The sequence below is a fragment of the Nomascus leucogenys genome, chromosome X, assembly GCF_006542625.1.
Source record: "Nomascus leucogenys isolate Asia chromosome X, Asia_NLE_v1, whole genome shotgun sequence".
NCBI lineage: Eukaryota > Metazoa > Chordata > Mammalia > Primates > Hylobatidae > Nomascus > Nomascus leucogenys.
This window is the reverse complement of record NC_044406.1, coordinates 49,906,416-49,920,397: the sequence shown is the minus strand read 5'-3', so window position 1 is coordinate 49,920,397 and position 13,982 is coordinate 49,906,416. Positions and strand designations below refer to the sequence as shown.

General features: G+C 39.4%; 1 protein-coding gene across 11 annotated transcripts in view; it reads right to left on the bottom strand.

Moving 5' to 3' along the window:
• The window catches only part of CASK (calcium/calmodulin dependent serine protein kinase), a 429,188-nt gene that overhangs the window by 18,447 nt on the left and 396,759 nt on the right, over positions 1 to 13,982 (bottom strand). For 7 of the 11 annotated variants that reach the window (XM_030806416.1, XM_030806420.1, XM_030806419.1 and 4 more), the window contains 3 exons: positions 9,502 to 9,617; positions 1,479 to 1,559; positions 1,292 to 1,372 (listed from right to left, as the gene is read on the bottom strand). In XM_030806416.1, the coding sequence (XP_030662276.1) occupies positions 1,292 to 1,372; positions 1,479 to 1,559; positions 9,502 to 9,617 (278 nt within the window). The remainder of the gene's footprint in view (positions 1 to 1,291; positions 1,373 to 1,478; positions 1,560 to 9,501; positions 9,618 to 13,982) is intronic. The other 4 variants (XM_030806425.1, XM_030806417.1, XM_004092436.3 and 1 more) reach the window with 1 other exon arrangement.

Below are 13,982 nucleotides of genomic sequence, written 5' to 3'. Positions count from 1 at the left end.
AATGAGACACTATTGGATACATTTCTTTTCTTGTGTAAATCAGACAGGGTTTTGGGATGAAGGTTGTCTCATGAAGCCTCCTGGCTCTCTGGGGTGTACAGATAACTGTAAGTGGTATTGACATTGCTTCAGGAAGGCATGTGAAGGCCCTATAGAATGGAGCCAATCTTCACATTTTCTCCCGTTGCTCTTAAAAAATAATTTTCCTTTAGCTCTTCCAACCCTGAGCTGCTAGAAAGCTTCTGGGGTTAAAATTTTATTTTATTTTATTTTTTTTTTTTGAGACGGAGTTTCACTCTTGTTGCCCAGGCTGGAGTGCAATGGTGCGATCTCGGCTCACCACAACCTCCACCTCCGGATTCAAGTGATTATCCTGCCTCAGCCTCCTGAGTAGCTGGGATTACAGGTATGCACCACTATGCCTAGCTAATTTTGTATTTTTAGTAGAGACGGGGTTTCTCCATGTTGGTCAGGCTGGTCTCGAACTCCTGACCTCAGGTGATTCGCTCACCTCAGCCTCCCAAAGTGCTGGGATTACAGGCATGGGCCACCGCGCCCGGCCTAAAATTTTAAACTTTAGAATAATGATGATAATAATGAAATGATAGTGGTAGATAGCTTCTACTTATCCACCATCTGCTAAGTGCTTCATACACATGATCTCAAATCCTCTCTGCAATCCAGAATTACTTCATTTTACAATTGAGAAAATGAAGAGGGCAAGAGGTTAAGAATAAGATACAGAAAATAAGGAGAATTAAAAATCTTACAGATTTGAAAATCTTTACAGAAACAACTGTTAGCATATTGATTGGGTTTAAAAAGTGATAAGAAATCAACAATTTAAATATTAAGGGAAAAAACTGTCATATCAGAAACTGTACAACTATGAAAACTTATTTTGCTAAGAATAATTCATCTAGGTAATGTGTATGACATTGTTAGAAAAATTGTTACAAACAGAATGGATAAACCTAATTTTATTTAAAACACACACACACACACACACACACACACACACTTTATACACATATCTGTACTAAGACAAGCCTAGAAGGGTATACAACAGAGAAGCCTAGAAGGGTATATACAACAAAATATTTACAGCACTTATAGGGAAAGAGGGGTTGGGATTATTGTTAACTCATTTTCCTCCTTGTTCTTTTTTTGATTTTACAAATTTCCTACAATGAACAGTTATACCTTATGTAATCAGAAAAAAATACATAAATTATAGAGTTAAAAAAGTGATAGGAAAAATATAACGAAAAGAGATTGAGACATTGCTTACGTGGAATAGGGTACGCAAACCGGTCTGGGTGCTTTGTGATGAGAGTGTTTTTTATGTGTCTTCTCCCAACACCATGTGCACCTATGTCATTTAGAAAAAAAGAATGTTAAAACTGACAACTCTTAATAATGTTCACAAAATGTTTTGAAAGTGAGAATAAGGAACCCACTTACACAATCAAACTTACCTAATAAGACTAGTGTTTTCCTTTTGAATGCTGGCAGTTTTACTACTTCTTCATATGTGACAAGATCTAATTGATCAAACACTAAAACGCAAAGATTTAGAAGAAAGGTAAATTTGTAGAATGACTATTTCATGTAGATAAATTATAATTTTACTGGCAAAACTACAGTTATATTAAAACCATGTCTTAAAAATATGAATCCAACTTATGATATATGGCTTACATGTAATTTAAGTCATATAGCATCTAGGGAGAAATTTTCATTTTTAAGCCCATGAAAATGCACTTTAGAACCAGGGGCATCCAAAGATGCTGAACACATGCATTAAAATGTCCAAATCTGAAAGATACTACATATCTTTTCATGTAGTATCCAACAAATCATATGAATTCATTTGAAACCACATGCTGTTCCCATTTTTCCAATTCTAAGAAGTCAGTAATACTAAAAAGAAAAAGTCTACAGACAGTGACCAACATGAATATAGCATGAATGCAACTAAAGTTAACCAGGAGAGGGGCCAGCTAGATCATTTCTAGAGATGGATGAGAAATGCATGGACAGCTGGTCTTTAACTTCATGGTTCTTTCTTTCAACAGAGTTGATGAAGGTGGCATGCTAGATTCTAAGGCAAGTTCTGCACCTATTGCACAAGCTTATCAATGGGCATCTCACAAGCTTTACTGTAACCCAGATATCCATTCAATGGAAAGTCTTGAATATGTAAGGAGAGTTACATGCTTTCCTGGGCCTGAAAACTTGTCGCCCATTACATGGGCAGCCTGCGTGTGGTGGATCAGGATGGAAAGAATCATGAAGCAGAGTCTGAGCTCAGACACCTTTGCAAAAGTGGAGTTCTCTAATCACTACAGACTGAGGAGAAATACTTTAACAAATATTTTTCTGAAACCTGCCTCTTAACACTACGATAAAAGCAATTTCAAGCAATGTATGAAACTTTCCTGAGCAGATGCCCATTCCTGTTGAAATTCAACATGGTCCAATTCTCACACACATTTGGAAATTCTCACAAAGGGCTAAAATTGTATGTCTGTGTTTCCTGTAATATTTCTTGTATGGTCATACCCAAATGCTGTCAGTTACATACCGACATTTCTTTTTTAAAAGAATATTGAATAAACCCTGGATTTTAGAGGGGTTAAAATAAATTCAGTAAAATTGATTTGATGATGTAATAAAGGAAGCTGGGCTGCTTTATTTTTTATTTATTTATTTACTTATTTATTTTTGAGATGGCCTCTCGCTCTGCCGCCCAGGCTGGAGTGCAGTGGCGCAATCTCGGCTCACTGCAACCTCTGCCTCCCAGGTTCAAGCGATTCTCCTGCCTCAGCTTCCCGAGTTACAGGCACCTGCCATTACGCCCAGCCAATTTTGTATTTTTGTTGAGATGGGGTTTCACCACGTTGGCCAGGCTGGTCTTGAACTCCTGACCTCAGGTGATTCACTGGCCTTGGCCTCCCGAAGGGTTGGGATTACAGGTGTGAGCCATCGCGCCCGGCCGAAATCTGCGCTACTTTAGCCAATCATTTATTAAGAGAACCTTCTACTCCTAGAAACAATATGGCCAAATGACTGTGAGTATCACCTTAGTTCTTAACATTAGTGATTTGCCCAATCACTTAAAAAGCAAAATAAGATACTTAGGAATAGAATAGATCAGAAACAAACAACAAAAAGCACCATTATCACAATATATAAAAAAAGAAACATAATATATTAAAATAGAGGTTAGTGTATATTAATGGGTATTTGCACATTTGTTTTCTTTTGATAACTTGATTTATAAAGGTTGATTGAAAGTCTTTAAAGCATATCCCCTAGCAATAGCTAAAAACCAAGAAATGTTTTCTGTGTTCAGAATGGCAGACTCACAAAATTAAAATGAACATGAGGCTCTCTGTGGTAGGGCTAGTTAGTCATACTGCAGTAGTAATGGAGTGATGAGAGTTGCAAAAATAAAAGCAGGAGTGCTGATGACATTATTTTTTAGACCTATTGCCCTCTGAGCGATATTTCCATCAAGAAAAAGTATGCTTATGGAAGAATTGCATTGACACGCAGATATGTTTTAATATATTTTAATAAAAATAAGCAAGCATCTCACGAAAGAGCAAGATGATGATGATGACACAAGCTTTCTGAATGGTATATACACACACCTATCCCTCTATAGAGCCCTAACTCTGATCCTACCAAATTAAGACTTGTCATTTTTTTAAAAAACACATAAGAATGAGTTAGATGTCAACAATCAAAACCACAAACAGATATGTTATGAAAATGAAATGAAACAGATATGTTAAACATCAATATCTTAACCATAAACGAGCAGCATGAAGAGGTTACTCTGGTCTAAATGAAATTGCCACACAATCATAGGGTTGAGAAACAATAAAAAAAGGGTATTTTAAAATAAGAGATACAAATAATATTAGGAAAGCACTTAAAGAATGAACTTTTAAAGGTTTTAAGTTGCTTGCTGATAAAAAAAAGGACTTAATAAAAGAAAACCATCAAAAACACACAGGCATAGTCATTCAACAGGTTACTTACATGCACAGAGGCCATTGGGAGTGAGACAGCATGAAAAATGTACAGGGGTCATTGAAATATGGCTTTTCATATATTAGTAAAATAAAAGTATAATATGTACAAAATAAACTTTATCATGCAATATTCTAAACACAAGGCAAATAAATCACATTAAGAAACAAACTCATTTTAATAGAAATTCGACAATATCCTTATGTAAAAGCCAGTGGATTTTATATACTAGCATATGCATAGACATTTTATCGAGAATAGTTACAAGAAAACCTCTTCAGAGACTGTAGACGTGGAAGCCTTTTGCTTTTCACTTTGTACCTTCCTGTACCATGTGTAATTTCTAACCATGTGTGCCTATTACTTTTATTATTATTATTATTATTATTATTGACACAGGGTCTCGCTCCTTCACCTAGGCTGGAGTGCAGTGGCGGGATCTTGGCTCACTGCAGCCTCTGTGGACCTCCCGGGTTCAAGTGATTCTCCTGCCTCAGCCTCCCAAGTAGCTGGGATTACAGGCGTGCGCCACCACACCCAGCTAATTTTTGTATTTTTAGTAGAGATGGGATTTTGCCATGTTGGCCAGGCTGGTCTCGAACTCCTGGCCTCAAGTGATCTGCCCATCTCGGCCTCCCAAGGTGCTGGGATTACAGGCATGAGCCGCTGCGCACAGCTTATTATTATTTTTAATGCCAACAGGGCAGTGAGTTTATGGGCTACTTTTTGTTTCCTTTAGAGTTGCTTGTATTCCAGAAAAGAAAGAATAGCTTTTAAAGTCAACAGTACTAATTTGTGGTATTAAGCATAATTTAAGCACACCTATAAATGGTACTGTAGAAATCCCCTATGTTCAAATATGTGTATGTAAATAGAGTATTTTGGGGCTCTAACATTTAAGAAAACAAATTAATGAAGACTTCCTAAGTTTTTAAAAAGTTTACATTAGTAACTTGATCTAAAATGACTTTTGGAAGTCCTGGGGGCTGAGGAATCTGAATGCCTCTAGAGTTCAGTTGTTCCAGCCACACCACATTGCTTTTTGTACCAAGTATACATGGCTAGAAACCTTCTATGTGTTACAGAAAATGTATTTGCTGTAAAAGCTACACACACCATAATCAAATCCATTCCCAAGGATTCCGAAATACTGTCTAGCATAGTTTGCTCATATTACCCTGATTTCCAGCTAAACTACTCAACATTCCAGACACTTCTTTTAAGTATTTATGTAACTATTTTCCAGGTTGAATTTTTTCCATAAAAAAGCCATCAACATTGAATCCTTGTCTCAGCTGGAAACACTATCAAGATCTTCAAATACTATAAAGACCTCCAATTCAAAAGAGCATTGCACCCTGGTAGCATTGGGTTAAGGAGTACATACTTGAATGCCCGCAGGGGTCAGGTAGCTAATGTGGTTGAATGAAGTGGGCCAGGTGCAAAAACAGGGAGTGGTGCGGACAGTGTGTGCTGGAGAATGAGCGTCCATTCAAAGGCCACATTAACCACCCAGAGTTACTAAGAGAGAAAGTGGGCCTGGTATTGCTGCATTCCTTGTTCTTCTAAGGGAACTCTGAAACCCAAATTTTTATGTTAAATATCCTGACTTTCACACGTGATGACTTATTAAAACTTATTTCAAACACTGTGTGTGTGGGAGTTAGAGGGACAAAATTTACTTATGGGTCAAATTCAGCAAATAGGCTGTCACTTTATGATGGGAGTTGTAGGTAACATAGTTTGAACAGAATTCCACTTTAACAAGCTATGTAGAATTTCCTGATGACAAAAATGGAAATAATTCTAGTATTATCATTCCCACCAGTTCTAGATAATGACAAAATTCCCAACCTTCATTTGTACCACAAATACAAATGTCAGAATTTGATAAGGTTTGGATCTTGCCATCAGTATATGATGAATTCTCAAAGATTTGAAGCAGGAAACAAAACATACGGCCCTTATTTTAATTTACTGAGTAGTAACAGAAGAACAGAGTACTGTATTTTACCATCAACTTCTAAAAAAGCCAGAAAAATCCTTTTGAGATATTGTTTGATCTGTGCCCATGAGCCCATCTGGTTTGGTATGAAAGGCTATGATATTTCTAAGTTCTCAAAGCAACTGCCTCACCAATGGAGGTCAAGAGTATTTGTTTCTCACTCTTTCAGAGCAATTCTTGAGAGCTTGTTTGGAGGTTCTAGCAGCGGAGCGCAGCTACTTGTATACCCTTGACCGAAGACCGGTCCTCCTCTATCAGGGATGGTCATCCTCTTCGACTGAGCGCGCAGCTTCGGGAGGGACGCACATGGAGCAGTGAGGGAGGAAGGGGACACCCACCTAGACAGCCAGATCAGCCGAATCAACCCTGGCGATCAATGGGGTGACAGATGTCGCAGCCAGATCGCCCTCACATCTTAGAGCAATTCTTTATAAGGACACTTCTGTATATTGGGATGACCTTTCATCATAGCTAAAAGCAGAACAGCTGATTAAATACTTGACACTGATCTCTTGTAAAGCAAAGGTAATACTAAGCAAATGGTTCTTCTGGACTCTCTAATGAACAAAATGGAAGAGTTGGTTGATGACACAGAAGAAACCTGAAGAGATGGTGACAGAAAGGAATGCTAGGCTTTGCAGGCAGTGCATTTCAGAAAGTCCAGGAAAAAAGCTGGGAATCTTCTCCCAAAAAGAGAAACTAAAAAGAGAGCTCACAGTGATTTTGCAGGCAAGGGAAGCCTAACAATGACATCCTGACTAGAGAATCACAAATAGGCCTAAACACAAAGTTCTACAAAGACACTTAAGGGGCTCTGCAAGGACCATCTAAGAAGCTCAGATTTTCTTTCAAAGGAGGGCCTTATACACAGTGACACACACTGACATGTAGAACAACCCCTTAAGCATGGCAAGGAAGGTTCTGATGCCCAGAAGACCGCTGCTTGGGAAAATACTGATGACACCAAACAGGTGGTGGCAGTAGGCTCCCCTGTCCTCTCAACCCCTCCTTTCTTCATTCTAAGTTGACAAGAACTTAGAGAGGTCAATGGTTTGGGATAGGAGGTAAATGTCAAAAGACAGAGGAAAAAGCAATTCTATTCTACCCCTATTAGGCTCCTGCCTTCTATGTCAAGGGTTGATGGCTTTCAACCTGGATAGGCAATGTCTACCAGAGAGCAAGACAGTACAAGAATACTTGGTTTCATTGAATGATCGCCATTTGTCAGGCCCAGTGATGAAAGAACCTGAGACCCACTGAGCTTTAGAATTAGAAAAGATCTCCTTGATTGACTAACCTAATTCCCTCATTTCAAGGCCCATAGGAGCGAAGTGATTTGCCCAAATTGCAGTTACTCAGGTGTGCTAATTCCTGGTCCTATCTCCAGCTGCCTATTAAGCTTACAGGTGTGTTTGCAGGACCACTGTGCACCACCTAACGGGAATCAGAGAATGGGAGCAATGGAAGAAGATCAGTGATATCCTGGTGGTGAAAGAGTGGAAAAAGTGAAAACACTGGCTGCCAGATTGGATGCTGATTCTCTGGCAAAATTCTTAAATTAATGATTAAATTGACTCTTTGACAACATTTAGAGAATTCTAGTTTTTCAATGAATTTCTTACTTTCCTCAGAGCTGAATTAAAGAATATTGGCAAACTGAATACTCATGTTTACATGCCGTCTATTAGTACAGCATAAATCTAATGACGAACTGACAGCCTGAACCAGCCATTTCTTTGCTTTTCTAGGTGTAAGTTAATTTCAATGCCATCTATATCTATGTATCATTTAACACTGCTGTAAAAATTACAAGGTGAGATGCACACATTTCTCAATTTATATGTCAACACATCTCCTTGTGAGCCTATTAGATTGTGTTAGACTGTTAGAAGCTGACAGAAGTAAGGGCAACTAAGGAGACTTGGTAATAACCACTGACGTTTTGTGTGAAGCAACATTCTGCTGATACTGCTGTGCATTTCTATTTATTTTATTTTTATTTTGTATAGACAGGGTATTGCTGTTGCCCAGGCTGGCCTCGAACTCCTGGGCTCAAGCAATCTTCCTGCCTCAGCCTCCTAAGTAGCTGAGATTACTGGCACCACCACCGTGCCTGGCTCTGCAGTGCATTTCTTCAAATAGTATACTTGAGCATTTACTTAATAGTTGCTACATTTTGTGCAACTAGTCTGCTTTAACTATTTCTTCCCTTTATAAAACCAAAAAAGCCATTATGAAACTACTGCTCTGTAGTAGTACATAATCAGAAATTATACTGTTTTTGGAAATAAAAATGTGGTACAATGTAACCAATGCGAAGGGAATGATTCCTTATTTAACTGAGCCATTTAAACTTAACCCATGTGGCCACTCACATTCATTCCACATTATACAGCAGTTTGAAATGTTTACTTTTAATCTCTGATTGAGAAATGAACAATTCAGAGTACGTTATAACATTTACAGAGAAAAACGCATTTCATACTTGTCAGAAACATTACGCCATCAATCTGGGTATGCATGACTGGATTCACTTGATATTTTTGGCCACATTTCTAATTTTTGGAGTTATTTCTGAAACCTTGGGAACTAACCTAATGCCAGTCAGGACTTTCAATTCCTCAGAAAAAGTTCCTTATAAAAGGAGTTGTATTAAGAAGTTATTGAAAATAAATTCTTATATTAGCACTCCTGTATATCACCATGCATTTTCTTTAGCTTAAGTTGCACCCTGTGAATCTTCTGGGGATTCTATTGCAACAACAGATCATGCCTTTTTGGTATTAATTTCAGTTTTCAACAAGACAAGTGAACATTTTGACTTAAGTTGAATACAAACTTCCATATGGGCAAACATACATACTATAAAGGGAAGGCTAAGATAAGATTCTTGCTCTTGTGGTAGCTTGGAAATACCATGAGGGAGGAAGACTACTCACAGAAATGGACAAAACCAAGTTAGTGTCCATGTCATTTGTACTCTTTCAAACCAACCACAGAACCATTTGTGGCACAGTTCCCTGATAAGAGCACACCTCTACCCTTAGATGTTTATCACAGGGCCACGCCCAAGGGCCAGGCAGGAGCCAGGCGGGAGGAGATCTGTTCAAGACCAATCTCAGTCAAGGAGATAAGAATCCTGGCTACTCAGCAAATTCTCAAGCTTTCATTTCTCAGGGGAGGACTTAACGTGTTGAATTCTTTTCATTCCAGAGGATACTATTTCAAAATAACATTTTTGTCCTATAAAGTATAGCTCTGTAAAATATCTAGCAAATAACCAATATATTAATTGGAGGTAGGGGTTTCTTAAAGGTTTTCAAAGTTGATGAAGATCTCATATGGTAGAGTTTTTTGGATAGAGAACACTGAAGACTGAATTAAAATATTACATCTTTTTAGGTCTTGGAGATGTTTAACCCAGCCTCAGTAACAGTTGTGCTTTTCCCTACCTGCATTGTGCTTTGCCAAATATTTATCTTTGTACTGCTTCTTTTTCTTGCCAAACCAAGTACAGCTGGCCTGCTGCTCCTGTTTGGTCTTCTCCATGGCAATGCAAGCTACTCGCCTAGCACACACAAAAATAAAAATAAAATAAAATGAATTTATAATTCTGGTTGATAAAATAGAAGAGTCATCCATTTGAAGAATTTACATAAAACAGCATAACCATACTCATCCTAATCTTTCAAAAAATTTGGACAAAGGCTATTCTTTGGTTTTCATGACAATTTCCTAGAAATGTTTTTAAAATATAGGCTTATATTAAAATGGCATGGTATTCCTTGAACATATACTGACAACACAGATTCGATGCCTAAACATGTGGCCATGAGATACAGTAGAATGTTTCAACACAGGCCTGGTTTGAATTCTGGCTTTGTCACTTGTTAGCTGGTACTGAGCACTTAATGTTAGACACTTTTCTAGGAACTTTACATGTATTAACTCCTTTAATCTTTCTAACAACACAGGGAATTGCATCACCATTTTACAGATGAGGGGATTGAAGGAATGAAAGGTTAAGCAATTTGCCCCAAATCACACAGCTAATAAATGAAAGAGTGGGGAAGGTCTGGCACCAGAGCTCATGATCTTAGCCAGAATATTCTATCCGCAGTGTCTTTAAACTCTTGGAGCCTTTTGGATGGCTATTGTAAAGGTTTAGAACAAAAAATGTAAACAATGTCCCTAGTACAGTGCCAGGCACACAGTGTATGCTTAATAAATGGCACTACTGCTACATGGAGATTCTAATATAAGATATAAAAAGTGTGCTCTGATTAAATTCACAGTTATAACCACAATCAGGAAATTATAATTTTGATCTATAATATCCAGCACTGGTAACATAAACAAAGATGATATTAAAAAGTTGCTCTTTTAGGTTCAGTCTAAGCAAATACTTGCCTTTCAGAATACTGCCACAGAAGACTTTGCTCTCTTAATGATTTTGCTCATGGGGGCCAACCAAGGGTCCCCAAGTGAGTCACATATAAGAGTCCAAAATCACGATCGGAATGCCATATGGTGCTACTGTAAATGGCAAGTTACTTTACAATGACATTGTACTGATTTACACTCCTACCAGCAGTGTATGAACATTCCTATTGTTCCACTTCCTTGGCAACACTTGGTATTATCTGTCTTTAACTTTAGCCATCATGGTGGATGAATAATGGAATACCACTGTGTTTTTAATTTACATTTTAGTTTATGTTTCACTCATTAGTAAGATTGATCATTTTTTCATATGTTTAATGGCTACTAAATTTCCTCTTTCGTTACGTGTCTGTTCAAGTCTTTTGACCGTTCTTCTATTCAATTGTCTTCTTCTCATAGATTTGTAGCAATTCTTTATATAGTCTCGATATTATGCTTTTGTTAGTTATTAATATATGTGTTGCAGATATCTTCTTCTACCCTGTGGTTTGCCTTTTTGCTCTCTTTATGGTATCATTTGATGAACATTAGTTTTAATTTAGTCAAATTTATCAGTCTTTTCTTTAATGGGAAGTATTTTTGATATCTTAAGAAATCCTCAGCCAGGTGTGATGGCTCACGCCTGTAATCCCAGCACTCTGGGAGGCCGAGGCGGGCAGATCACCTGAGGTCAGGAGTTCGAGACCAGCCTGACCAACATGGTGAAACCCCATCTCTACTAAAAATACAAAAATTAGCTGGGTGTGGTGGCATGTGCCTGTAGTCCCAGCTACTCCGGACGCTGAGACAGGATAATTATTTGAGCCTGAGAGGTGGAGGTTGCAGTGATTTGAGATTATGCCAGTGCACTCTAGCCTGGGCAAACGAGCGAGACCTTGTCTAAAAAAAACAAAAACAAAAACAAAAATGAAATCCTTAGCAGGGATTTCCCAACACTTTGGGAGGCCAAGGAGGGAGGCTCACTTGAGGCCAGGAGTTTGAGACCAGCCTGAGCAACATAGCAAGACCCTATCTCTACAAAAAAAAGAAAAAAAAAATTAGCTGGGTGTGATGATACGTGCCTGTAGTCCCAGCTACTAGGGAGGCTGAAGTAGGAGGATGACTTGAGTCCAGCAGTTCCAGGCTGCAGTGAGCCAAGACTACACCACTGCACTCCAGCCTGGGAGACAGAGACCCTGACTTTAGAAAAATAAAAAATAAATAGAAATAAAAAGAAATATTTCCTTGTCCCAGAAGATATTCTCCAATATTACCTTCTCAAAGTTTATAGTTTTGTCTTTTACATTTTGGGTATTAATGTACTAGTACTGCTGTTTTTTTTTATTTGTTTTTGCGACAGATTCTCCTTGTGATGCCCAGGCTGGAGTGCAGTGGTGCAATCTCGGCTCACTGTAACCTCTGCTTCCCAGGTTCAAGCGATTCTCATGCCTCAGCCTCCTGAGTAGCTGGGATTACAGGTGTGTGCCACCATGCCTGGCTAATTTTTGTATTTTTTTAGTAGAGATGGGGTTTCACCATGTCGGCCAGGCTGGTCCTGCTTCGTGTGATCCACCTGCCTCGGTCTCCCAAAATGCTGGGATTACAGGCGTGAGCCATTGCGCCCGGCCTGGAACTGATTTTTGCTTATGATGTAAAGGAGGGGTCCAATTCCTTTTTTCTTCCTAATGGATACCCAATTGTCCTACATTATTGAACAGCCTGTCCATTCCTCATTGCTGTGCAGTGCTATTTCTGTCACACATCAAGTGTCCATTTACGTATGAGTGTTTTCAGGTTCTCTATTCCTTTCTGGTCTATTTGAGCATCTCTAAACCCATACCTTATTATCTTGTTTACTATAGCTTTATAATAAGTCTTGGTATCTGGTAGAGCGAGACCTCCTTCCTTGTTCTTCAAGAGCATGTTGGCTATTCCCGACCTTGTGCATTTCCATGTAGACTTTAAACTTAGCTTGTCAATTTCAAAACTGTTGGGATTGCATCTTATCTATGAAACCTATCTAGGAGGAATAGACATCCCTACAATAATGAGTCTTCCAGTCCTTAAACACAGTATGTCTCTCCATTTACTTATATCTTTTTAAATGTCTCGAGATATAATTTCTCCCCCTCCCCGAGACGGAGTCTTGCTGTCACCCAGGCTGGAATGCGGTGGTGCAATCTTGGCTCACTGTCACCTTGACCTCCTGGGTGCAAGTGATCCTTCCGCCTCAGCTTCCTAAGTAGCGGACTACAGGTGCATGCCACCGTTTTTTTTTTTTTTTTCTTGAGACAGAGTGTCGCTCTGTTGCTCAGGCTGGAGTGTAATGGTGTGATGTCAGCTCACTGCAACCTCCGTCCTCCCAGGTTCAAGTGATTCTCCCTGCCTCAGCGTCCCAAGTAGCTGAGATTACAGGTGCCTGCCACCACGCCCAGCTAATTTTTGTATTTTTAGTAGAGATGGGGATTTGCCATGTTGGCCAGGCTGGCCTCAAACTCCTGACCTCAGGTGATCCGCCTGCCTCAGCCTCCCAAAGTGCTGAGATTACAGGTGTGAGCCACCGAGCCTGGCCTAATTTTTGTATTTTTGTAGAGACTGGATCTTGCTATGTTACCCAGGACAGTCTCAAACTTCTGGGCTCAAGTGATCCGCCTGCCTTGGCCTCCAAAAGTGCTGGGATTACAGGCATGAGCCACTGTACCCGGTCTCAATAAATTTTATAATTTGTTCTGTAAATGTCTTGACATCTTTGTTAGGTTTATTCCTAGGTTATTTTATTTTATTTTATTTTTTAAGACAGAGTCTCTGTCGCCCAGGCTGTAGTGCAGTGGTGCAATCTCGGCTCACTGCAACCTCCACCTTTCAGACTTGACATATTCTTATGCCTCAGCCTCTTGAGTAGCTGGGACTACAGGTGTGCGCCACTACACCCAGCTAATTTTCGTATTTTTTTTTTTCCCTTTAGTAGAGACGGGGTTTCGCCATGTTGGCCAGGCTGGTCTTGAACTCCTGGCCTCAAGTGATCCTCCCACCTCGGCCTCCCAAAGTGCAGGGATTACAGGCATGAGTCACCACGCCTGGCCATTTTTTAATAAAGGCTTTGTAAATGGTATTTTAAGAAACACTTTGTAACACTAAAAATCTCAAAAACATACAAGGATATAGTGTAATGAAACCCAGCTATCTACAACCCAGCTTTGACAATTATTAGTCATAGCTTATTTTATTTTTTTATTATTTATTTATTTATTTTTGAGACAGAGTCTCACTCCATTGCCCAGGCTGGATTGCAGTGGCACGATCTTGGCTCACTGCAACCTCCACCTCCCGGGTTCCAGCGATTCTCCTGTCTTGGCCTTCCAAGTAGCTGCGATTACAGGCACCCGCCACCACGCCCAGCTAATTTTTTTGTATTTTTAGTAGAGACGGGGTTTTGCCACGTTGGCCAGGCTGGTCTCGAACTCCTGACCTCAGGTGATCCGCCCGTCTCGTCCTCCCAAAGTGCTGGGAT